The 24,279-nt window shown below is 40.2% G+C and overlaps 2 protein-coding genes across 3 annotated transcripts in view; both read right to left on the bottom strand.

Annotated features, from left to right (window-relative positions):
- nck1b (NCK adaptor protein 1b) overlaps positions 1-4,409 on the bottom strand; it is a 33,185-nt gene extending 28,776 nt beyond the window's left edge. Inside the window, exon 1 of one of the 2 annotated variants that reach the window (XM_034861805.1) lies at positions 4,166-4,409. The gene's annotated coding sequence lies outside the window, so the exon portion shown is untranslated. The remainder of the gene's footprint in view (positions 1-4,165) is intronic. The other variant, XM_034861807.1, reaches the window with a different exon arrangement.
- A 2,497-nt stretch (positions 4,410-6,906) lies between these two features.
- slc35g2b (solute carrier family 35 member G2b) lies at positions 6,907-10,448 on the bottom strand. Its single transcript, XM_034862410.1, has 2 exons — positions 9,916-10,448; positions 6,907-8,681 (listed from the first exon to the last, which is right to left on the bottom strand). The coding sequence occupies exon 2, from the start codon at positions 8,652-8,654 to the stop codon at positions 7,404-7,406; it is 1,251 nt and encodes a 416-aa protein (XP_034718301.1). The 5' UTR covers positions 8,655-8,681; positions 9,916-10,448; the 3' UTR covers positions 6,907-7,403.
- Between the last annotated feature and the right edge of the window lie 13,831 nt (positions 10,449-24,279).

Here is a 24,279-nt window from a genome sequence, read left to right as displayed (position 1 = left end):
GGTTTGGTATTGTGAGGTGTCAGGCTACTTAAAACATCTAGTAGCATTAAGGAGTCAGTAAAGAGACAATCTGGCCCCCCAATGCACTGTAGCTGGATAGCTCATTGCAACTGCAGCCTCCTGGAAAAGCTATTGTTGCAGTCAAAATAGCAGATCATTTGTAAACCACAAGATAATAATCCAAGGCAGCCTGTGTCAGAGAGATGAAATGGATACACTGGCTTCCTCTTAGACATTGTACATCCTGGCAAATATGAGCCTTAGGGTGCTGTCACAATAGGACTAAACAAGACACTTGGGACACAAGTCTGAGAGGGCCACGTGTTGGAACTTGTGTGAGAATATCTTGAGAGCGGGAGGCATTCCAGATTGGATGGTGATGCCACAAAAAAATCTGGGGTCTGGGTGCACAAATCAAAAATACATTTGACAGGACAGAGACAAGAAAAACAAAAATTTTCCACAGACATCGATCTTCACCTCTGTACTGTCTGACTGAGAAACAGCCTCCCGCATTTTAGACAAGGGAGGAATGCGCTTGATGAAACTGGGAGATCTTTTAAGTGATTGTCATTTCAGCTCAAGTCCCGATTCGTACACCCAAAAAAAGACAACAACGCATGATAAAAACCCATCCAAAAGATTGAATTCCGAGGACACAGATGAATGGGTTTCCCCATTTTTCTACAAGCAAAAACTTGTGCCATCAAACTCATTTGAAAGACACTGTCATCACATAAAACAAGTTTATAGTAAAGTAGTATAGTGTTTTATCAATCAAGTCAAAATTGATTTTGAAATCCAGAGCTACTTCTGTAGTGACAGATGGGTAACATCTTAAACCATGAAAATGTGTGGGGATTAAGCCCGATTTTAGCCCAATATATCTAGGAGGCGGCCAGACTAAACATAGCTTCCGTGTCTCACATCAGAAATGCAGCCGTGCCTTAAAAGTATAATTTCATCAACAACAAAAAAACATAATTGTTTCTTTAGTCATGGATTCACAACTAATTCTGTAATTACCACGACCGCACAAGTACACACATCCTCATTTTTACACAGCCAAACCCACTGAAAGAAAACCCAGAACCATAATCACCTAATGGAGAAAAACACCACTGAAACTGCACACTTCTGGCCTCCGACATGAGGAAGTCAAATCACTTACTCCAAATGTAAAGTGATAGTAAATATTTTAACCGCACATAGCATAGACCAGTGATTCCCGAAGTGGGGGTCGGGACCCACAGGGGGGTCGCGAGCCAGAGGGGGGGGGGTCGCAAGTTGATTTCCAGAAATAAAATAAAAATTTAGCTCCAGAACAAAAAGACTGGATAAGATCACCATTCTTTGAAACGAGGGCAAATCATCTGACATCCGAGCTGGAGGACGCATTGGTTGAACTGTCAAGCGACCGAACCTTGAAGACAGCGTTTGATTCTAAGACGCTGGCTGAGTTTTGGATTTCAATTGAGAGGGATTGGCGGCTTTGGATGTGCTGATGCCGTTTGGCACTACCTACTCTGCAAACAGTGCGAAAAGACTTTCTCGGCACTGATGTACCTTAAAAATAAATACAGATTGATTGAATGTGGAGGATGATCTCCGAGTGTCGGTCTCCAACATTAAACCAAGATTGGACTTGCTGTGCTCCAAACATATTGCACATCCATCTCATTAGGTGAGGTTAAGTTCAAATTAAAGTCATGAGTAAATTACTGTAGAATAACGTTATGGCTGTTGTGTTATTTTGTGTTGTCAATATGCTCGTGTTTGGATAAGCCTATAGTGCGTGTGCGGTTGCGCGCAATGTTTATATACGTTTATAGTAGGGGGGGGGGGGGGGGGGGGGGGGGGGGGGTCGCAAGTCACCTGGACCGTTACTTTGGTGGTCGTGGGCTGAACGTTTTGGGAACCCCTGGCCTAGACCATAAGATTGTACATAACTGCAGTGCTTGATGACTTTGCTTTTGAATGCCTTAACAGTTGAACAAATCTTTTTTTTTTTATGGTCTCAAATCTGCTACTGATAAAAAAGTGCACTTGTCATTCATCTTGCTCCTTACAAAAGGCTACGTTCCTTTTTTCAGCAGGTGACCTTGGTTAGCACATCGAAAGTAATGTTGTTATTGACTGAGTGCCTATATGCATGAGCAGTCAAAGTAAAACCCGCCGCATAGAAAAAGACAAAATCACAAAAGAAAATGAGGAAGTGAAAGAGAGCATATGCAATAACAGAAATTTGGGAGATTTCAAGAGAAACAATAACGTGGAAAATTACCCCTATTTCTCAACTGCAATAGAAAACAAAAGCAACTTAAAACATTTGAATCCTGAGCTCATCATTTGACCAGGGGAATTTTCAGCCACATTAGATTTTTTTGGCTATCACTATAATGCACAGTTGGTATTTCCCCCTAGGCTGTGAGGACAGATTTGGCTGCTTGAGGCCACTGGTAGCACAAAGCAGGCGCTAAGAAAAAAGCAAGGGCAGAAGAAAAAAGCTAATCACTGCATATCCATAATAATATACTGTCATAACAAAGGTGTCATTAGAGGGTCAACAGGAGCTATAAATAGAGCACAGATGAAGTATATAGCGCTACATCACTGAAATATACCAACATGCATAGCTGAATAGTCTGTACTATAGTTCAGGGGGAGTTCTCGATCCTAAACTTGAGCTCATGACCTGGCAGCTGATGGGTGCAAAAGTTCTCCATAGGTCTCCTATTAGCCATTTTCACATCTTACAACTTGGCCTCAAACTTCTTTAGACCGATTACGTATAATATCAGCCTTTAGGCAAATCAGGTTGATAAGCAGGTCTCAACCATCTTTCCGCCTGCAAACTGTGCCTATCCTCCCTCTGACTCCTATTGAGAATAGAGCTACAGCAGACCAAATGTCTCTCTCCCCCTCTCACCTCCCTGAAACCTTAATGAGAGACTGTGAAGAGGTCTGTCAGTGTGACAATAATTACAGAAACTATACTATTCTGCAGCTGCAAAAGACCCGTTTGGTGTTCGGAAAGACATCCGTCACTACATTAATATTATTCACATCTAACTAATCACATATCTCTAAATTAATATATGGAAGATAAAACACTTAAGCCATATTAATCTACTGAATGTTTCGAAGTACTGTTGAACAATTTTTATAACAGGCCACACAAACATAAGCCACAAGAGCTTGCCAACAATTATACAGGCTTATTGCCCATTGTGCTACTAAAGCATGACATTTAGTCTGGCTGTGGTTGTGTAAGGTAGAAACACTGTTAGGAGATAAACTGAGGGGGGCCATTATCTCAAATTTAGCCCCAAAACAGAAATGGTTTCACACAGTAGACCTACATTTGCCTAACGTTACCTATTACTAGTCACCCTAGGTAGATGTAAGTTATCAGAAATGAAGAATGCAGTTCTTGGCCTTGTTTCTGTCTTAGAATTAGCAGGCAAAAAAATGAAAGGTTGACTACAATAACCATTTATGTTTGTACAATTACAGCCAACACAAGTTACAGGGAAGCATAAGTTAATGTTAGGGAATGCCTCTATCGTGACCATGACCAAGCTGGGTCCAATCACAGCACAACAAATGCAACGTTACATAGAAAAATGTAAGCAGTGAGACATTGTTTAGTTCAGTCAATTAGAACATGCAATTTGCATTTATACCGTTTACTGTGGCTACGCTGAAGCGTCCTCTCGCTTTTCAATCTCGAAAAGAAAAGCGTTAACGTGGTGCATTGCACGACATGCAGTGTAGCCGCATTCAGAGGTTGTACAGCAGTTGCATCTGAGCTTTTATCTTATGACTTAACTAAGCTTGACAGCATATCACGCTATCTAACTTGGCTAACGTTAACCTGACAATAAAATTCACCAAAATACGTATAATGGTTACACAAATATCGGTTACTGCCAACGGCTAGCTAGTCAGCTTGGTAACTGTATGCTGGCCATGTTGGCAGGGCGACAGGCTGTTTTGTCTAGGTTAACAGTTAACTTAGCTTTTAGCCGACGTGACTTATAACGTTACTCGATGAATTCAAGGATAGCAGGAGCTAGCCTGTAGCTCTCGTAAGAAACGTTAGTGCGGTAGCCTGCAGATAGCTTCACCCTTAGTGGCAGCTCTGATTCCTACCGTGTCTTACCTGATTGCTGATGGCCACCTCTTCTTATCACCTTTAAGAAATATTCAATGTCTAGAAGCGTCACACAAATGATATCCAGATTCCTTGCTACCTAGCAGCCAGTTATTTTTCCACTCCAACAAGCTAGCCTAGCCGATGAGACGCTGTGCCCCGTTGGAATAGCATTTCTGTACCCAAGCATGTCATTGCTCAGAAGCAAAGCTAGGCTAGCTAGCAGCAGCCTCACAAGCTGTTCAGATTCCAGGTTCCTCCCACTCGCATCCAATTGGCTGCAGAGGAGTCGACTCTGTATTAATTGGACCACGGTTGCTGTGACTCATTCACACTGCAGATGCTGATGTTTTAAGCATCCATCACATTATATTTGTCAACATAATCACTACTATAAAAGAAACATGTTTCTGAATAAAAAGAGATACAGATAAATTCTATTATTTTACACTTGTCTATTACTTATTTGGCTCAGAATCAGCCAAAAGAAAACATGTAGGGTCAATTGGAAAGTGGTAGGCCCTACTTCCAAATGTGGGACACCTAAAGTCTAGTGTTTGTAGGTCCCTTATATACACATGAACGCCAGTGAAACTATTGGTTAGCCAAAGCTGTGGTGTCATGTAATCAAAACCGCATGACCTCTGAACAAGTCATCTATGAGGATGCACATCAAACACAAAGTATACATTTGTGTGTGTGTGTGTGTGTGTGTGTGTCTGTGTGTGTGTTTGTGTGTGTGTGTTTTCTACTAAGTAAAAACTCAGTAGAATACCATTAAACCCATTCCACTACTTTCTTGCACAGAATGAAATGCAATGGCCACTTTCACCAAGATAACTCAAGTACAATATGTGATGATATTCCGTTACCCATGTTTCATCCATAACAAAGAGAGTTAGTAACTATCTTTTTGTACTATGTTACACGAATCAAGGAGATTTTATCACCTTTCTGTTTACCTTTTATCATAGACCTTTCATGTGTCCCAGATGAGGGACACAACTGTCCCACATTAGAAAGCTGCAGATATTTTCCGACAACTTGTGCTAAGAGCACTAAAATGTCTATGATTTATTTTGTGATCTGCATTTTCTCTTCTGATTTGATTAGTGCAAATCCCTGGGTTTTTAAAATGGTATTGGGTGTTGACTTCACATTGTGATAGGTCACAGAAGTGTGAAATGCAAAAATTGTCCCACTTTAGGATTCACTCTACTGAAGGCCTATAAAACACTACATTTGGCTTAAGTCTCAACCTGTATAAGTAAACATTTTTGCAAATCTAAGTGTGGGTAATCTACTTTACGACAGCCTAAATGGTGTCTGCAGCTGGCAATATGTTGTTTGTATAGTACTTGCAGTATGGCCTTAGATAGAGTTGAAATTGTGTAAGCCCAGTGTTGATCCTTTCAAAATAAATGCTCAGTCATCTGTGCAGCACAAATACAGACACTCACACACATGCATACATCAAATTCCATTCAGGCCCCTTCTGGGAAATGATACTTCTAATAAACATGTCTGTGTTGAAAAGGGTTGCAGAGTCATTCGGAAGGTTGTGCAGCTCGCTGCAGGATGCAATCTGTTTCCTGCTCAAACAGATGGGCCTCCTCTGCATGTATTCTCTTTCTGCACCCAAATCCCATCTCAAAACAAGAGCATGACACAACACAGAAATGTATCTTTATCTCAGTTTATTCACCTTTTTTAGTGAAAAATAAACTTAAGATATTGACTGTAGTGTTTTTTTCTAAAGAAAACGTGACTGACAAAATGTGTTTTCAAAGTGAAAACGATGTTACACTATGATGCGTTTCTGATGGTGGTTGTGAGTTAATTGTACTTGTTGTCTACTCACCATTGAGTATCACTGATAATAGATTATCATCACAGACAATGATTTGATTTTAGCAACACTGCACTGCTATTTGTGTGGTTGTAACCACAAGGATAAAATGTACAGCACTTTATCAGGTTATACATAGAACTCTGCCTCTGCTCACTAAATAAAAAGGGTTCGGACAAACCATGTTGGTGTTTAAATTGTTTTGATGCCATAACTGTCCCTGGCTAAGTTTGATTACCCACTGGATACAGCACTACCACCTTCATGATTTAGTAAAACATTACTTCAACGCTAACTGAGTGGATTGTGAATGCCACCTGCTGGGCACTAAGTGAAACATCAACAGTGGGCCAGTTTTGAGCCGCAACATGTCCTCTTTCATTTGCTCTGCATCATGGTTATGTTTTTTTGTCATTTCATCACTGTCGCTTTGCCTGTGGGCAATCACAGAGACTGACTGGCACGGCTTGGTTCTGCACACAGAGAAACGAAACAGCCACTCGATTTTGCAGAGCAGAAAAAAGCAGATGGTCTCATGTTGTTAAAGGGGACTTTAATTTAATACAGTGCTCCTGCCTCTGGGCATTAGATTGAAATGCTTCTGAAAGCAAACAGAAGCAGCGTCCAGGGATAAAATCATCACTAGTGTAAAATATCAAGCGGCTGCTGGGGCCAGGTCATAGTTGAGTAAGTAAGAAGAGGTATTAGTTTGGGCACAAACCATTCCTGGGAAAAAATAGTATATGGAATAATATAGATTGCTTGTTTTCCTGTGTACAAAATAAGGTTTGAACTCCCATATCCATCCCTGTGCTGTTTCCTCTATAATTGCATTTTATTTGAAGAACTTATACCATATTGGCGAGCAACAGATTGCTGTCAAGAAAAGCAATACCAGTTATTTTATGAAATGTGGGTGGTATTTCTTTTTATTTTCTTTAATTCCTTGTTTGTAGTATGAATGGTTTCTGGGCTGACATTTACACAGTGTGACAACTGTGGCAGTGTGACAACAGAGGGATACACCAGGCTGTGTTGTTGATATTATTATTGTTGTAAAACGTGCATTTCATTAAAATGATCATCTTACACTGCCACTCATAAGACCAGATTCAATATGGTTTCAAATGTTGGAGCAAAAATAAATCACAAAAATGAAATTGACTTTTTTTTTGTCGACAATTTGGTCTTCGACACAATTAGACATTAAAGCAGTGCTATCAGAGGGACATAGTCACCATACTACATCTGTCTTTTATTTCACACACAATATTAAGACATTAGTTACTCAACTGGCACCCTTCCAACGACACAACAATACAAAATCATCAGATTAAGATTCAGACATTCTTTAACAACCAAGCAACATTGTAAACAAATAGACTGACATATCAAAACTCATTTAATGGGCGAGTCTAGGATCTCTTGATAATCCTGCCGTATGGCCCTGCTCACCCTGTACAGCTTGACTCCTGTGAGGGTGAACACACTGATCATGATGACCAGGCCTCCAATGACGTCATAGACGGACGGGATCATCCGCAGAACAATGAGCTGGAGCAACATGGCAACCACGATCTCAAGATGCTGCACTGTACTGACTAAGGCTGGATGAAACTTGTTTAGAGCATAGTAGACTCCGAGGAACGCCACGGTGGAGCAGATACAGATCCCAATCAAATAGCCCCAGGTCTCCCCATCTAGAGGAATGATGGGCTCCTGCATGATAAACATGGTGGAGGCACCCCACACAGTGCCCGTCCAACCGAAGGTAAACAGTGCCGCCCACATGCTGACGCGCTCCTTAATGGCTCTGTAGACAATCATGGAGAGGGCAGCGGTCAAGCCGGCCATGACTGTCATTGTGTAGCCAAAGGCCTCCTTCCAAAACCCCAGCCGGGACTTCTCCTCGTCTGCGACATTTGGCACCATGACTAGGCAGAGACCGAACACACTTCCCACCACCGTGACCACATCTGTGTAGCCCAGCCTCTCATCTAGAAGCAGGAAGGCCAGTATTGCACTGAAGACTGTGGTGGAGGCCCGCCACATGATGGTGCCATTACTGGGTGGTACTATAGCAAAAGAGGTGTAGGCGCAGGTGATTGAGATTACATTGCACACACCGTAGAAGAACAGGCGCAGTCGGTAGCCCTTAGGGCCAAATGGGGCCTCCTGGTAGTAGAAGACCACCAGGATGGACAGCACTTGGATCACGGAGCGGATGAAGAGCAGCTCGAGGGAGGGCACTTTAGAGCGGTCAGCTGCTAAACGAGTAATCAGTGCCACACAACCATGAGCCACCGCTGCCCCAAACAACGCCATCCAGGTTACCCTGGAGGCCAACACATTCGCTTCTCCAAAGCTGGCCAGCTGGCCCCCGACCCCCTTGTCTTTTTGCACACTTGGCTGCTTAGGCTGGGTCTCCATGGTTCCAAACAAAGTCCGGCTACCTTTGCTGTCTGACACCAGTCTCTTTCCCACATTAGCTTCCGCAAAGGCGCCGAACTCCTCAAAAGAGGGTGCATCATCATACCCTTCATCGCCAGGCTGGGGAAAGTGTGTGGCATATTTCACTGTCACTGTGTTTGGGTGAATCTTAACCCGCTTTTTTGATCCATACTGCAGCGAGGATGAAGATACATCCATGTTTCCTTATGCGTCAGATGGGGTAATCTGAAAAATGTAAAAAAAAATTGATTGGAGGGTTATTGTGCTGAAATAACATTCAAATAAATCATTTGTCTGTTTTTATTGGCCTTATCAGTCTGAACAGAGAAAAATGTTTGCATGATTCATAACTTATTTTGTCTTCTTGAAACCATCCCTCACACACACACACAAAATACAAAGATGCTGCCGACTCATTATATCGTACACATGCACATATTAAAACCACAAACTTACTGTATCAACCTTGTCTCACTTACCTTTTTTAATCTGCTTGCACACTTGTGTTTTATTACTTAAATATATATATACATATAAATATATACATACATACATACATACATAAATATAAATATATATACACACCGCATGCAAGCTCGTATAAGCCAAGCAGCAAGAACTGAGGCTGATGCAGTCTGATGGGGATGCAATTACATAACAGGAAAGAATGTGGGCCACTTCTGACGTGAATGGAGTTGCACACCATAAATTAGCAAACCCTGGAACAAGGACTGCGTGAAAGGGTTAAATGAATAGTTTGAATGGTCCCTTTTTATGATTCCTTTGAACAGCAAAGGGATTTGGCTTAAGGGTGAGATTACCAAATGTTGTAATGAAATCAACACAATAGGCTATATTTAAAAAAGAAAGCTTAATATATTAGAAACTAATTTGTACACATTTTTTAAGATGTTAATATTACTACATTCATTCTGTCTCTCCCTTAAGACAGCATGAATCAACACCACAAGGGGGCAGATAAATACTCTTATGCCTTCTTTCCTCATAAATGCGATTGCTCCTCCTTTTCAAAATATGCATTGCCTATAACTTGATCCTTAATACACGATGGTGAGATAATAGTTCTAGGGATACTACCTAAAAATAAAGATTTGAGGTGTTTAAATCTGAAGAAAAAAAACTCAAAGCAACGCTGTGAGGACTTAAAGCCAATTTGACGATGGCTTAATATCTTCAGCTGCCAAAAATATTATTTTCAGAAATTGGAGACAAAAAACCCCCATTCAAAAATCACAATCCCACCTTTAAATGTGAATTTAGGTCGGTACATGCAAGATCTGGTTGTGAATTATTAAAGTCTGGTTTTACTTCGGTTCAAACTGACAAAGAGCGTCTTTCTGTAAAATCACTATCAATGGACATTTTTAGGACGGTCCTATAAGGCGTTTGCATTGGAGTAGTAACTGCGTGCAGCAAGTGAAACATTACATCGTCTTACCTTTTGTCTTTTGAATAGTTCCTATTGATGCATAAACCCGGGTTTGTATCATAAATGAAGACCTCGTCTGGTTTCTTGATCCTCACATTTGGTCAACTGCCATTTCCCCATCGTCCCCTTCGACTGGAGCGCCTCTTGAAGATGCGTGCTGCTTATTTGCTCTCCGCGCTGTCGATGGACACTGCTTCTGATGCTGCTGCTGAAGCTGCTAAAGCTGCTGTTGCTTAGGGCGATGATGATGATGATGATGGTGATGATGATGATGGTGGTAGTGATGATGAAGATAAAGAAGAAGCTACAAGCGGCCGGCCGGGGAGGAAAGTCGGGAGAGAGAAGCTACTGTCACTGTCAAAGCGAGTGGTTTCTCCTCCTCATCCTCATCCTCATCCTCCTCCACCTAGACCCCCTCATTCGTCATCTCTCAGGGGGGAAAAGGGATGTGCGTCGGTTGGTCAGTCATTACCATGTTCATAAGATTAAACTCCATCTACTTTAAAAGGAAAATGTAATTTGTCAATTTGAAGTAAGTGTGATGAAGGAAGTAGAAGCTTTTGTCTCCCATCTTCTACATGCATTACCTTAATGGCACATGACATACCCTATGTATGATGTGTTAAGGGTGGGTTTTACCCCCCTGCTACATTGCTGATTTTATGGTCTTATTTGCAAAGTCGTTGAGTGGCCCACATCTTATTCTTATTCTTTATTTAGCCAGCCGGCCAATTTTCAACTATAGTCTATCCGCATATTATACTGGATTAATATGGCTAGTTTTTTTTTTTTTTGGTGTTGCAGCTTCCCATAATCCTCTCTGGGGACCTTCTCATTTGCTCCAGATAGAGTCTCGTGAGAACGGTAGTCCTCCCTCATGTGCAATGTTCATTTAACTACTTGCTCCTAACAGCCAATGACAATAAATGTCTGTATTTAGGAGGATCAAATGACCTAGCAGTGCCTAAATAAAATGATTGATTTTGCAAAGAGGAAGCCAAATAAATACTAATGTAAAAAAAGCAGAGGTGGCATATGCTGACTGCTGGTTGATGAATCGCAGGCAAAAATGTATAGTCACTTTTATATGAGGGGGGGAGTGGAAAGCAATAACATTAGATTGTTGAGTTTACCCCCTTAGGCAATGCAACAGGAAACTCATTTGGTAATTAAGATCATACTTCCCATGCAGGCACGGCCTCTGTCACATGACATTTTATGTGGTGCAGAGCATGGGGGAAGGCGAGTGTGGAAGTGTGTCAACATTAACATGAAGGTAATCACAGTGAATAAATCAGACAGCAGGGAATGTGAACTTTAAGGGACAAAATTAACCTGTTAGTGGTGCAATAACTGTGTTTTTTTTAATTAGTAAGCAAGTCAACTTTGCAGAAGATAACGAGATAAAAGGTTTTAGTTTAAGCAAAGTAATAGGCTTTGCAACATTATTATATATTTAAAGTGAATGAATGAATGAAATGAAATGAGTGTAATGAATGCTCAGGATCATTTAATGGAGAATTGATATTTTCACCACAATGAAACTGGGAAACAATTGTGCCATGTCTTTTTATTTTGTCATGCATTGTGCATTATATCGACATAAGAATTGAATAGATCGTTTCTATGATTTACTCAAAGAAAAATTCAGTCTGAAGAGCAGTTCATATGCTTCAGATTTTTCTTACCTCACTTAACAGGGAAATTCATCTGCTCTATTAAACATTTCTGAGGAGACATAACTTCCTTAATCCACTCATTTTGTGTCAAGCTGTTTTAACAGAGGTTCCATATGCAGTCCCCTACCTTAAAATATAAGTTTAATGTTAGTGTTGTACATTATATTACATAGGCATACCCTAGGGAGTAATTTACACTGGGGAAAGGGAAGACGAGTCCCCCCCCCACACTTTTAAAATCTAGTTTGTGTTCCCATCTACTGTGGTTTGATGTTATTATTTTATTTACACGTCTCAGCGATTGGCCTGGTATTTTGAACAATAAAGAAAGTAAAGAGAAGTTTCCTGTTTCCTTTTATAACCATAGTCCCAAAAAACTAAGTAGAAATGCAGGAAATTAGCCTGGAAAAACCCTGACACACTTCTGGCAAATTTGAGATTTGTTCTGCACTTCCGTCTGGGCAGGAGCCCATTCAACCGTTGAGGTGGGCTTTTCATAATGACAACAGTGCAGCGATGTTAATGTGGACACTTTAAAACAGATGTGAGCACATAATGATGACTAATTACTGCCGATGGTAGGTTGTGTTTGTTATTGTTATGCCCTGCAGTGCAGAACGTTTCAGTGCATCTTCTTTGCCTCACAACAGATTTCAAGACGGTGAAAATCCAACACACATTACTGTTAATTAAGTTGCACGCACGGGAACAACACTCCTCTTGCACCACATGATCAAGTGGAAAAGTCTCGTAAGTCATGTGGAAAAAGTCACGTTGTCTTCATACTCGTGAGGTTTTGCCCTGATTAGTACTTTGTAAAAAGCAGTACAAATATTAACATTTGTTTTCCACAGACACTTCTACTGTGGATGTTTTGCTACGTTGACATTTCATGCGTTTTCATTTCTGTAAGCTGTTTTCTCATTTCCACATCCTTCAGAAATCTTTGCAGCCTAGTTACTCAAAGGAGCTACAATTCTTTACCTGTCTCTGCAAATGTTACCTCACACTTCTCATACTCTTTTCTTCATTTTCCTTTTTCTACTGAAAATTGAATTTTGTAGTATTATTACTGGCTTTTTGGTGAGCATATTGGAGAAAATATAGGAACCTTGATGTGCTTTGTATTGATCACCTGTGTTTTTTTGCCCTGTCCGTCCTCTCTATTGATGAACGTGTGGATCATTTATCTTCTGTCTGGGGCGTTGGCGATCTGTCATTGATTTAGCAGTTATATCTGAGTGTATTGCCTGAAAGCAGAAAACGATAGCACCCCTTCTATTGGTACATTTATTGACAGGCTTATACAGAAATTTAAGGATGTGGAGAATACAGAGAAAGTGAGAGAGTGTCTGTCACTGACATGGGGCAAATAAAGTGAAATAAATGAATGATGGTGGCCTAAATAGGCAATTTGTGTGTGGGTGGTGAGAGAATAAATGTGGTTCTTGTTTTGTTCACCTTTAAGGTGGAGGAAACCAAGCACCGTGGTGAATGACATCAAGCATGCCCGACTATTTCCTTATTAACCAACAAGACCAGTGCAAAGTATCTACAAGTATGTTTTATATACACTCTGCATACAAATGAATCAAAGATCCTGCAGGTAAGCTGGAGGATATTAGACTTTCACTTTGTCTGCGAGTAACACTTTTAATGTTTGCCCAGCTGCCAAGAACCAAGCCAAACTTTTTAGAACATGATGCTACCTGCAGACATTGCTTTAGCTCGTCCCTGTAGACAAGCTACCAGTACTTTAGTTTTTTGTCTATTTGCAGAACCCCAAACGAAATATTGCCTCATTCTTCCATGAATCTTATATGGGCCAACTCAGCAGTTTGTTCTAAATCGAGCCTTTTCAATTATGTATGAGCTGAGGAGGATTTCTACTTTGGTAAAGATGAGCTTCCTTTCTGGTTTTCAGATATTCTCTTCAGTCTGATCAAAAAACAAACAAAGGAAACAGTTTCCTTGTATCATTTTTTCACAAGGTATAAAGCAGTGTCAGGTCACACGTGTGTAGACATCAATCACTCAATATGAAACACATATAATAACGCTGATATCCATTTAGCTTAAATGTATATTAATATAAGAAAGGTCTAAAGCAATGCTACTCTGAAGGCTACACCTCAAGGTAGTGTGGTACTGTGAGCTAAGCGCTAACATCAACATGCTACTGTAACATGATCACAATGACAATGCTAATGTGCTAATCTTTAGCAGGTATAATATTTACCATGGTCACCATCTCAGTTTAGCATATTAGCATGCTAACATTTGCTAATTAACAGTTAACACAAAGTAGCTACAGGTGTTAAATCATTAACCATTCCATTTCAACCATGAAGACATTGCAGCCTGTCCTTGGTGGACAAACCAACTGACGCTAGCAAGGTAAAAAAATGTATTATTTCACCATGTAACTCTAAAATTATTGGTGAACCAAATGATTAAACTTCATCCAAATAACAAGTAAAAATCTGTAAGGACCGTTGAAGGAAATGAACTGTGATCATCTTTACAAGTTTACAAGTTAACACAAAGTATGTCTCAAAATAAACACATAAGGGGCACGTGGGTAGCTCAACTGGTAGAAGGGGCCCCCACATGCTATTATCATTTATAGAATATTTAATGCAATCACATCTGACATATACTGTTCAGCTTCATTGTTAAACACTTAAATTATGTATATGAATCTCTTTGAATTTGCATTGAATTCCAGTTCTGCTTCCTTTTATTCAAATTCAAATTGTAATTCTAGATCCTGTTTTTGACATTAATTCAAATTCAAGAATTGAATTGGAACTTAGGTTTTATTCTCAATTCAATTCTGAATTGTGCACAAGCCTGCTCGCCACACCTTTGATCAAACTTGTACCCGCTGTGGCAGATGATGACTTTTTCCGTTTGTTGTGACATTAACAGCTCCTCAGAGCAGCTGATGCTGAGCATAATTGGATCCTGAAGCTGTCTTTGCAACTGTTAATTGTCTTTAAATCTTTGCTTTTTTTTTTTTTTTAACTGGTTGCTGTGAGACTTTGCTGTACCTGTGAAAGCTCTTCATAACTCAATTGTCAGTAAAGTTTATAATTTCTTTCTAAGGGAACTTCTAATCAGGGCATTATTTGGGAGACTTTGTTTGGCATTGAGTGTAAGCAGCAGAAAGCTCTGTTCAAAACGAGTCCCATTTGATTCTGTGTGTAACTGACTTGAGGAAAGTTCATTTAATGTGTGTTTATTCCTATAAGTTTACATTGCATTTGACCCCCCAAAAAACATCATGTGAGAGAATGTGAGAGGAGAAGGGCGAAAACGTTTCAAGTTTTTTTGAAGTCAAGTCAAGCATATGCGTAAGTAACCGACAGTACTACACCTCTTTGCCTGCTCAACAGAGGTAATATTTCATCTTTTTTTCTACTGGACACCCTTATTTATGCTGTACAAAATAAGACAACATTTATCTAGAAAGGCTACAACATCTGAAAGGAAAGTGGTTACTTAAATACACTGTACCAGAAAAACAAATCTATCTTAAAACAACATTGCAAAGACCATCTGGAAAAAAAGATCTAGATTTGCCTGAGGTACCTTACATCAGAGTCTGTGATTAAGACATGGCCATTTCTGGATGTGATTAGCCTTTGCTTCAACCCATTTAGACTTCTGCCACAGACTGGCCGGCAAGGTCTTTTGAGGCAGCCTTTGTGTGTGGTGTGCGAGTGTGGGTGTGTGTACTGATCCATAATGCATGGAACACTTCTGACTAGACATCTCATCTCATGAGAATGCCCTTTTCTTCACATCTGTCCACCCATTGGATCATCATTCTGCCATGGCTGCTGTTTTATTGAAAGTCCTGTCTGTTCTCTAGCATTGTTAAAAAATGACAAAGGTGAAGAGAGATAAAGACTGTAGACAGTGTGTAAGCTCAAAAGGTAGCCGTGGTACATTTACTGTCATCGCCGTGCCGCAGCAACAAAAGCATTTATTAAGATCGGGATGCACCCATCATGCTGTCGTGAAAAGCACGGACGAATGCGTCAGTCATATTATGAGGTGCAAAATGAACCTGCATAAATTGGACTCTCTCTTTGTGAGAGAGTGAAAGAGAGCACTGCCAGCTGTAGTTGCTCTACAAAACACAGAACAACAACACCGAAGTTGCAAAGTCAGCAACTCAGACCTGCTGTTTAAAGTAGATGCATCTATATCAATAGTAGTATTGATCATGAGGCCAGCAGGTGGCTCAACAAAAGCACACTGAACAATTTTGAGATCTAATCCCAAAGAAATAAGTTATTTTATTATTAATGCATGTATTCATCTTCCATTGTACCCCCTCTTTGAATTGCATGCAAATAATGCCAAACATGGACTGCAATGATCACCTTTCCACTACACTCTCATTTTAATGAATTTCGATATTTAAGATAACATAATATATGATATGACAAAAGAGAGAGAAAGAGAGAGAGAGAGAGAGAGAGAGAGAGAGAGAGAGAGAGAGAGAGAGAGAGAGAGAGAGAGAATGAAAAATCCAGATGTTTAATTATGTGTGGCTGTTAAATTAATGTGTAGCTGTACATAAACATGATGGCGAGATGGTAAGAAATAAAAAAAAATAAAAAAAACATTTTAACAACAGATACATATTTGAAATAGTTTTTTTCAAGCACTAACATCAAAGTTGTTTTCATAGTGTCGAAACATCAAACTTGGCTCTAGAGCATTGTTTTTTAGTATGCTGACGTTTTATAGACAAAGTGTTTGTTCGATTTATCAAAACATTAATTATCAAATTGCATCAGTTGCAGCACCCACTATTGCCTCTTTGACATATGATCAAATCTCCATTTTGACACTACTTATGTTGTTCTGTTAGAAAGTTTCACTCACATTCATTTGATTTCCTGACTTGGAAAGAAAAATAAAACCTGTGAAATTGATGAACGATATGCAAATACATTTGACAAGAACATTTCACACATTAGCAAACAGCCAGTTCTTTATTCACTGACATAATGATAAGTGGTTTTAACGGAAACATTTCTCTCTGAGTGCTTAGGAACAAGGTAATGGATGATGAGGGGATGCTGGCCGCCTGATGTGATCCTTTAACAATATATTTTTTTCCTATCTTGAGATCATTTCAGAGCCAGGCCTGACATTTAGCGCATCATTGGGGGACGTAACTAATATAGACGTTCTGTTCAAATGTCATGTGTAAGTTACAAAGGTTGCAGACTTCTGAAAGATATTATTCCTTCTGTAAATGCCTGGTGGGGAGAGAAAATACAGGAGCAGGACAGAATGACACTGGAAGTTAGTTATGTTTAAATTTCCTGGGTGAATTTCCTTTTGAAGAAATGACTCCATGTACACCATGCATTTTGTACCTCCTTACACAAAGTCGGCCATCTATCTTTGCATGTGTTAATGCTGCCTTTTGATTTTCTGTTTTGTTATAATTCATTTAAAGAAACTAGCTTTATAGTGGGAAGTAAAACGATAGTATCACTATACTTATACGAAAACATGAAAGAGGAAAACGGATCAATAGGATATTCTGTTTCACACATCGGCTGTCTAGCAGGAAGCTCATTGAGGCGTAAACTACCACCACCACTGAGGGCCTGAATAAAATCAATCTCAAAACAACAGAAAATGAGAATCAGATTGACTGCCACACCTCAAATAAAAAAAAAAGTGTCCTGTTCCACCGGTTGTGGAACGTCTGTGAATCCGCTCCAGAAGTGGAGTGAAGTTTCCATTAAAGTCAATGTGTATTTTCACTGGCCGCGGAATGGCTGCGTTCTGACTTTAGCACAGCACCGGAGCAGATACGCAGAGCTTTACCCTGACTCCTAATTTCCACCGATTGCAGAACCACTGCTTGTTGGCCCCCTGAGGGCTGCGGATCGCCGGAGCTGTGCCAGAGTTGCTTCCGCAGCCGTTCTGCAATCAGTGGAAATACACACATTGACTTTGATTGAAACTTAATGACTCCGCCTCGGTAAGGGGAAGTTCGACCGGTTGCTGAAAGTCTGCAGATCCCCTTAGCTGGGTGTCGGCTCTGTGCTCCACCGTCTGTCAACACCCACCAGGTATTGTTGGGGAACGGCTGCGGCCATGACTGACAGCTGATGTCTTGAGAACCCACGAGATCTCGCAAATATATGTAGAATAGAACCACAAAAACAGTTTGTTTCCATCCAGAGGAGCAGAGAGGAAACAACTCTGTTCTGAGGAAGATTTTCAAATTAAGAACACTTGTAACTAAGGGGGAGTTAGAGATGATCATTCATGCTTTTATTTCTTCACGCTTGGATGACTGCAACAGCCCTTTTGCCTGTTTGAATAAGAAGGAGCTTTACCGTCTCTAGGCTGTTCAGAACTCTGCTGCAAGGCTTTTGACTCACATTAACAGAAGAGAACACATCACGCTTGTTTTAGCAGCATTTAACTGGTTACCCGTCCAGTAAAGGAGTCAATTCAAAATACTGGTTCTTACTTTTAGAGCCCTGCACCGTCAAATTCCTCACTACATCTCTGACTTGATCCAGCTCCATACTCCCACCCGTAGTCCGACGTTATCAGATCAGAGGCTTTCAGTGGTCCCCCGCACTCATTTTAAAACTAGAGGGGGTTCATTCCAAGCATTGGAATTGGCTCCTAGGCTGTGGAATGACTTGCTTCCCTCTATAGATGGTGTGAATATTGTCATTTTTTTTTAAAAGCAATTGAAGACTCTGCTGTTCAAGCAGGCTTATAGTAAGTTGATTTTTTTTTTCTTCATGGTTCTTTGTTTCAATTTTATATTTAAATATTCTTGTATTTTAACTGGTTGTATCATATTTTATTGTGAAGCACTTTGTAATTTTTTATCTGTGAAAGGTGCTATACAAATAAACTTTACTCACTTACTTACTTCCTGTCCTACATCATCCGCCATGTGCTGAATTGCTGCGGAGCTCTCCGGCGTCAGGCATAAATAGAAGATCCGCGTATCTGCTCCGAGGACTGCTGCTCGCCGGAGCTGGGACGCAACTGATCCGCAGTCAGTGGAAATACATACTTTGACTTTAATCAACAGCTGAAAATAGTTCCTAATTAAAGCACTATTAAGCCCTGTTTGAGTTATGTTATCAGAAAAACACAGAATAGCACCAGCCCATACTTATCCTTGATTTGTGCAAATCAGAACAACTCTACCTCTTTCTCTATAAGCTACCATTAGCTAAACTATTGGTCCTTCAGGAACAGTACATAGTGGACTGCAGTTACCGTTTTCTTCATTAACCCTGACAACACATATTTTCCATTCAGCTTTTAAATTCAGCAAGACTGCCTGCCTTTTCCACTACGCTCTCAGAGTGCCTCTTCCAAATGCCCATAAACATGTTCTCTCTGTGTATTAGACCATGAGGCAGGGCACCTTGTTTAGATTTGGGTGGAAGAGAACATTTTCTTCAAACAATCCTTGTTGCCACAGATGCACAGAATATTGATTTGAGCAGTCGGGTCAACCCATTACATTTATCTTGGCACACACGGTTGCCACGCCATAAAACCCGTCGCTAAGTTAATTTAGCATTTGGGCTGAAAAGGTTGGAAAGTACCCGAAAATGAGAGTAAGAAGAGGAGGAAAAGGATGTGAGATAACAGAATCGGCGTAAACAGCTATGTTTTAATCAGGCTTGGCTGGAACATGGAACGCCGGTTTGTCCGGAAGACTGATAGCGTAAGATACTGTTATAAAATACAGCCAGGGATGTCATCATTACGTCAAGCCAAACGGAATAGAATAGCCCTGTGCTCTATTGCATTTTAATCAATGAATGATGTCATCAGAGTAGCGTATGCATGCACACAGCACCAGAAAATTTGGTCTCATAAGTTTCAGCATGTCAAATAAAACTCTTGAATTTGAAGCTGCAGTTTAAAATACAGGTGTGACAGGAAAGACTACTTCACGAGGCAGGGAAGGACCTGCAGTAATGCCATTTGCTCTCTCCAGGCTTATTAGTAAAGGCCACCACATCCGACCGTCTTTCCCATGGTTCTCACACCTCTGCCTCAGAACCAGCAAAACAAGCCATAGCCCTTGTTGACTGGCTACTTCTCCAGGTGGTCATTATCTTTACTGCCTTGTTACCATAGGAGCCGCTCAGCACTGGCACACAAAGCAACCTCATACACCTCCTTTGTGAGAACAGATGGACCATGAAGAGATGGGCGATATCACATGGAGTGAGGATGCACACGTTACAGAGGGAGGCTCGCTATAAGCGTGTACAACTGGCAGTACAATGATGAAAAGAGGATAGACGTTGAGAAATGATGTATTTAGAAGAAGACTTCTATGATAAGGTCACATCCTGATCCAATTAGCTACCCATTTGTGCTATTACCTTTGATTTTCTGCTTCATGAAAAGACAAACATTTCTTGGAACATTTGTTTAAACTTTTGAACATCCATTAATCACTTAACCCACTCCACACACCCCCATAGACCCACAAATAAATATATGATAATAAGAAATAGTGGTAAAATACAGATATAAAATTGGTTAATGCTCTGTTGACCTACTAAGACACCTTTAACATTTAAGTAGTTTTGTATCGCAATAGTTTTAGGCCCAAGGTTGATCGCAAAAATAGTTTGGGAAAGTGTGCATCCTAGTTTAAAGCCACATTATAGGCACAAGCTTTTCAAATCATCATCAAATAATTGCCCCTTAACAAAGCCTACCTGGTCAATTATTGTGTCAAGCCTATTTGACAATACATTAGCAAGTATGTACATTACATTACATTACCCAATGATATTGGTGGTTTCCTTTTTTATGATTTGATGCAAATGTCCATCTTACTCAGAGGGTGAACTTAATAACTTTCATCTAGCGCTATCATCAGGCCAACACTTTAATTTGTCCAAGACTTGGCCTTGTTCTTCAACCAAATACATGCAACACTAATGTTTGTGCTTCTTTATGATTTATTTTTCTACTTCTAAATATGCATAGGTAAACAAGGTCTTTCACACTGATAAAAGGAACTTCTATTAAAAGGAGAGACACTGTTACTGAAGCTATAGTTGGAGCCAGTGTACCAGTGTCTGCTATTAGAAAGAGGATTTGTTGATTTATCTGGCACTTTATCCCAAAATGGCCTCATTAGAGAGGATTCTTCCTTCGCAGAGACATTTCTTCGCGTATTGACTCACAACACAAAGAAGTGTCGGGCTTTACTAAAGAGGTTTTTGAAGTACTGCCTGCCCTCATTTCTGGCTCTCCTCCTCTTGATATCATGAAGCGACCTGAGCACATGATAACTTGAGACAGATATACACCCTACCAACTGTTACCATCCTGTCTCTCTGTATATTATTCTCTCTGGGTTCCTTCACTGTGGGTTTGGCCTGGGGGGATCCCATTTATGTGACCAGGCAGCTGTCAACATGGCAGCCTGGCAGACTGCAGACAAGCCGGAAAATGGAATGAAATGCTATTTCTAGGATTGCACAGAATGCAGAAACGAAGGCGAGAATAAGTCATGGCACATATAGAACAGAAAGTGCACATGCAATCAGGTCATGATACCTTATTGCGCTTCCCCTCAAAGCCAACTTGTCACATTTTCTTCCTCAGTATGTAATTTCTATCATTTAGTGATTTGCCCTCGCTTTCTGTTTAGTATGGGAAGAGATAGTGTGCACGTGTGTGTTGATGTGTGCAGTAATGTGTTAACAAGTGTGTTTGTGAGAGACACAGGGACACAGCAAGGAAAGAAAGGGAAAGACAGAGGGAGCAAGAGAGAGGGGGAACTGATAGATAGTCACGACAAAATGGGGCATGAGTCATGTTGAATAGTGACGTACATTGATAAAGGGGTCAGGTAAGCAGCAACTGCAATATCATGACCCGGAGGCTGCACGCAGGCTGAGAATGTGAAACATTATCCAAGCAATAAAAACAGGCATGAATCCTAGATCAATAAGTTCTTTAACTCCCGGTGTCATGTCGTTTTTATGGTACAATTTTATTGGTTGTTGCCATGGAATTATGTCTGTCCACAAGCTGAATTAATTTGCTATTTCTCTAAAGTATTTACTCCTTGAAGCCTTACTTTGTGTTTGAAAGTTAATTTTGTTGCAACAAAATTGAAAACTTTGTATTTATGATGGATTATCTATAGTTTCTCTGTTTGAATGTGTGTTGTGGCGAGGACACATTACAATCATTTTAGTATTAAATTAACTGGCAAGATAAAAGTCTACTTTGCCGACATTGAATAGCACATGGAGATAAAAGCCTCCAACAGCAGTCTGTGAGCAACTTTATCAGAGAAAACAAATCCAATCCCAGAGCCAATCAACACAAGGTACCTATTAAAGATCAAACCTCATTAGGCTATCTCTGTTAGGTTGGTGTGTTTAAAGATGAAATATCAAAAACAGCCCTAATATTTCAGCTTTGTTAGAAAAATGATGCTTAGAACTGTTTGGCTTCAGATTCTTTGCTAAACAATTTGCATCCGAACTGCTGTTTTAGTATGTAAATATAAAATGTGTTAATCATGAAAGCTGAGAGCGTATGATGTGGAGGAGATGCCAGTCTTGACCAGAGAGAAGAAAAGCTACTGATTGCATAAACCGAATAACTAACTACCAACTCCTTTAAAAAGACAGTGTTGTGAACCATCTTCAGTCATTTTTCTGTTGCTACTTGCGTTGAAGTATTATAAATATAAGTAAATTATAAATGACTTTAAGATTTTATAGTGTTATATCACTTGCATTAACTCACACACACAAAATTATATAGGTGGAATGAAAGGTTATTGTTTTGTGTCTTTTGCATCGTATAAGTGATAATGTACCCATTTGCATGTATGATGTACTATTTAAAGGAGCACTCCAACTTTTTGAGACTGAAGTTTATTCACTGCATCCCCCAAACTTAGATAAATCCATACATACCCTTCCCATCTCTGTGCGTGTCGTAACTCTGTCAGATGAACCAACCACTAGCCTAGCTTACCACAGATCCTGGAGGTAACCGGCTCCAACTAGCCTACTGCTCCCAATAAGTGACAAAATAACGCAAACATTTTCCTATTTACATGTTGTGAATTGTATAGTCACAGCATGTACAAATAACAAGGTCACATGAAACACAGCCATCTCTTAACTGTACTGGGAACTATTCTCCACAGAAGGCGAAGCACTGCTACTTTTGCTACTTAGGCGGAGTGATTTGCTATGATTTGGATTTAATCTGTGTACAAAAGATGGATCTTTCCCACCCAGTTTCTTCCTTTCTCTGTTTACATGAGAAAAGAAGAACATAATACAATGTTTGAATATCCCCTTGCTACATTACATTTAACAGATGGTGTCTGACAGAGGTACGAACATATCATGTATCTCTGACTGCTACAGAAGGTTTTATATTAAAATCTGTAAGCACAGAAGTGCAGATTTTACTAACACATATCTTAGTGAAATTGCACACGGCCTGAAATGTCATAATGTGAATCTAGGGTTGGTGAAATAGCAATGGAAAGGACAACAAGAATCAGCAGCTGCCAGCTGGCTAACTTCAGGGCAAAATGGTGTAGTCACGCCTACATGATGAGCTACATTATGGTGTGACTGAAAAAAACAAACCATTTCATCCCAGCTCCCTGCACACCAGGAACACCTAGAGGTTCACCCCTGCCTCTCTGCCAGTGTTGCCATTAAAAAACGCTGTGCACTTAGCAGCTATAGTGTAGAAGAGTCAAAAATCAGTTGCAAAATATAAATGAGAATAACACAAGCAGAAAATAAGTAGATGAGGCTCATAAGTATGGGCAGTTAAAAAAGAGACAGTTTCATGAACTTTCAGACATCTTGCAGTATCCTATAATTATGTCCTTCATGGTAATTTCCAGTTGCCATAGTAACAGAGACAATGCAACTAATTTACCCACACGTGTCTGCTTGAGACAAAAAAATATATATATTGAATAATTATTCTACAGATTAAAGGCAGAACACAATGTTTCCATGACAAAAATATTATAATTACGGTGATTTTGCACTGGAAATCTGCAATTCTTTGTAAATACTGGAAACAAACACACAACGCATTCTTCTTTTTTTTAGTTTTATATAAGATATATAAGTGCTCATGCAACTTTCCTTCCTGAAATTATGACAGAAAGACTAATTTAGATGACAGAGAGTGATTTGGTTAATGCAAAGACATTAATTAACCTCTCGGCTGTTGTTGCAGTTGTAACTCCATATGTGACAAGGCTTTGTCCACAGAGGTACCGAGGAGAAATTACCATCCGAATCAGTGAGGCGCTCAGTGAGGCGCTCCTTTGCTTGCATAGTGTCTTCATCCACATGTTAATGTGAAAGAGCTGGAAAACTGAAGAGACCACAGTCACATTGTCAGAGGACACAAGATGACCACAGTGGAAAGTTGCCATCAGCGCTTTGAAAACCACCCACGCACTTACCCCCCCCCCCCCCCCCCCCCCCCCCCCCCACACACACACACACACACAAACACACACACACATCCAGATGCACATACGCAATGGTCCCTCCGACTCTTGCGTATGATGGGTTGATGTTGACAGTTTAGGCCGCTGATGACTCACCTCCAGTTAAGTGATGGGCCGGCCCAGTCT

The sequence above is a fragment of the Etheostoma cragini genome, chromosome 22 (assembly GCF_013103735.1).
Source record: "Etheostoma cragini isolate CJK2018 chromosome 22, CSU_Ecrag_1.0, whole genome shotgun sequence".
Taxonomy (NCBI): Eukaryota; Metazoa; Chordata; class Actinopteri; order Perciformes; family Percidae; genus Etheostoma; species Etheostoma cragini.
Note: the sequence above shows the minus strand (reverse complement) of the source record. Positions and strands in the feature narration are given on the sequence as shown.

What these genes read in the sequence shown, in the direction of transcription:
- slc35g2b (XM_034862410.1), bottom strand. Translation starts at nt 8,654, where the DNA reads ATGGATGTATCTTCATCCTCGCTGCAGTATGGATCAAAAAAGCGGGTT.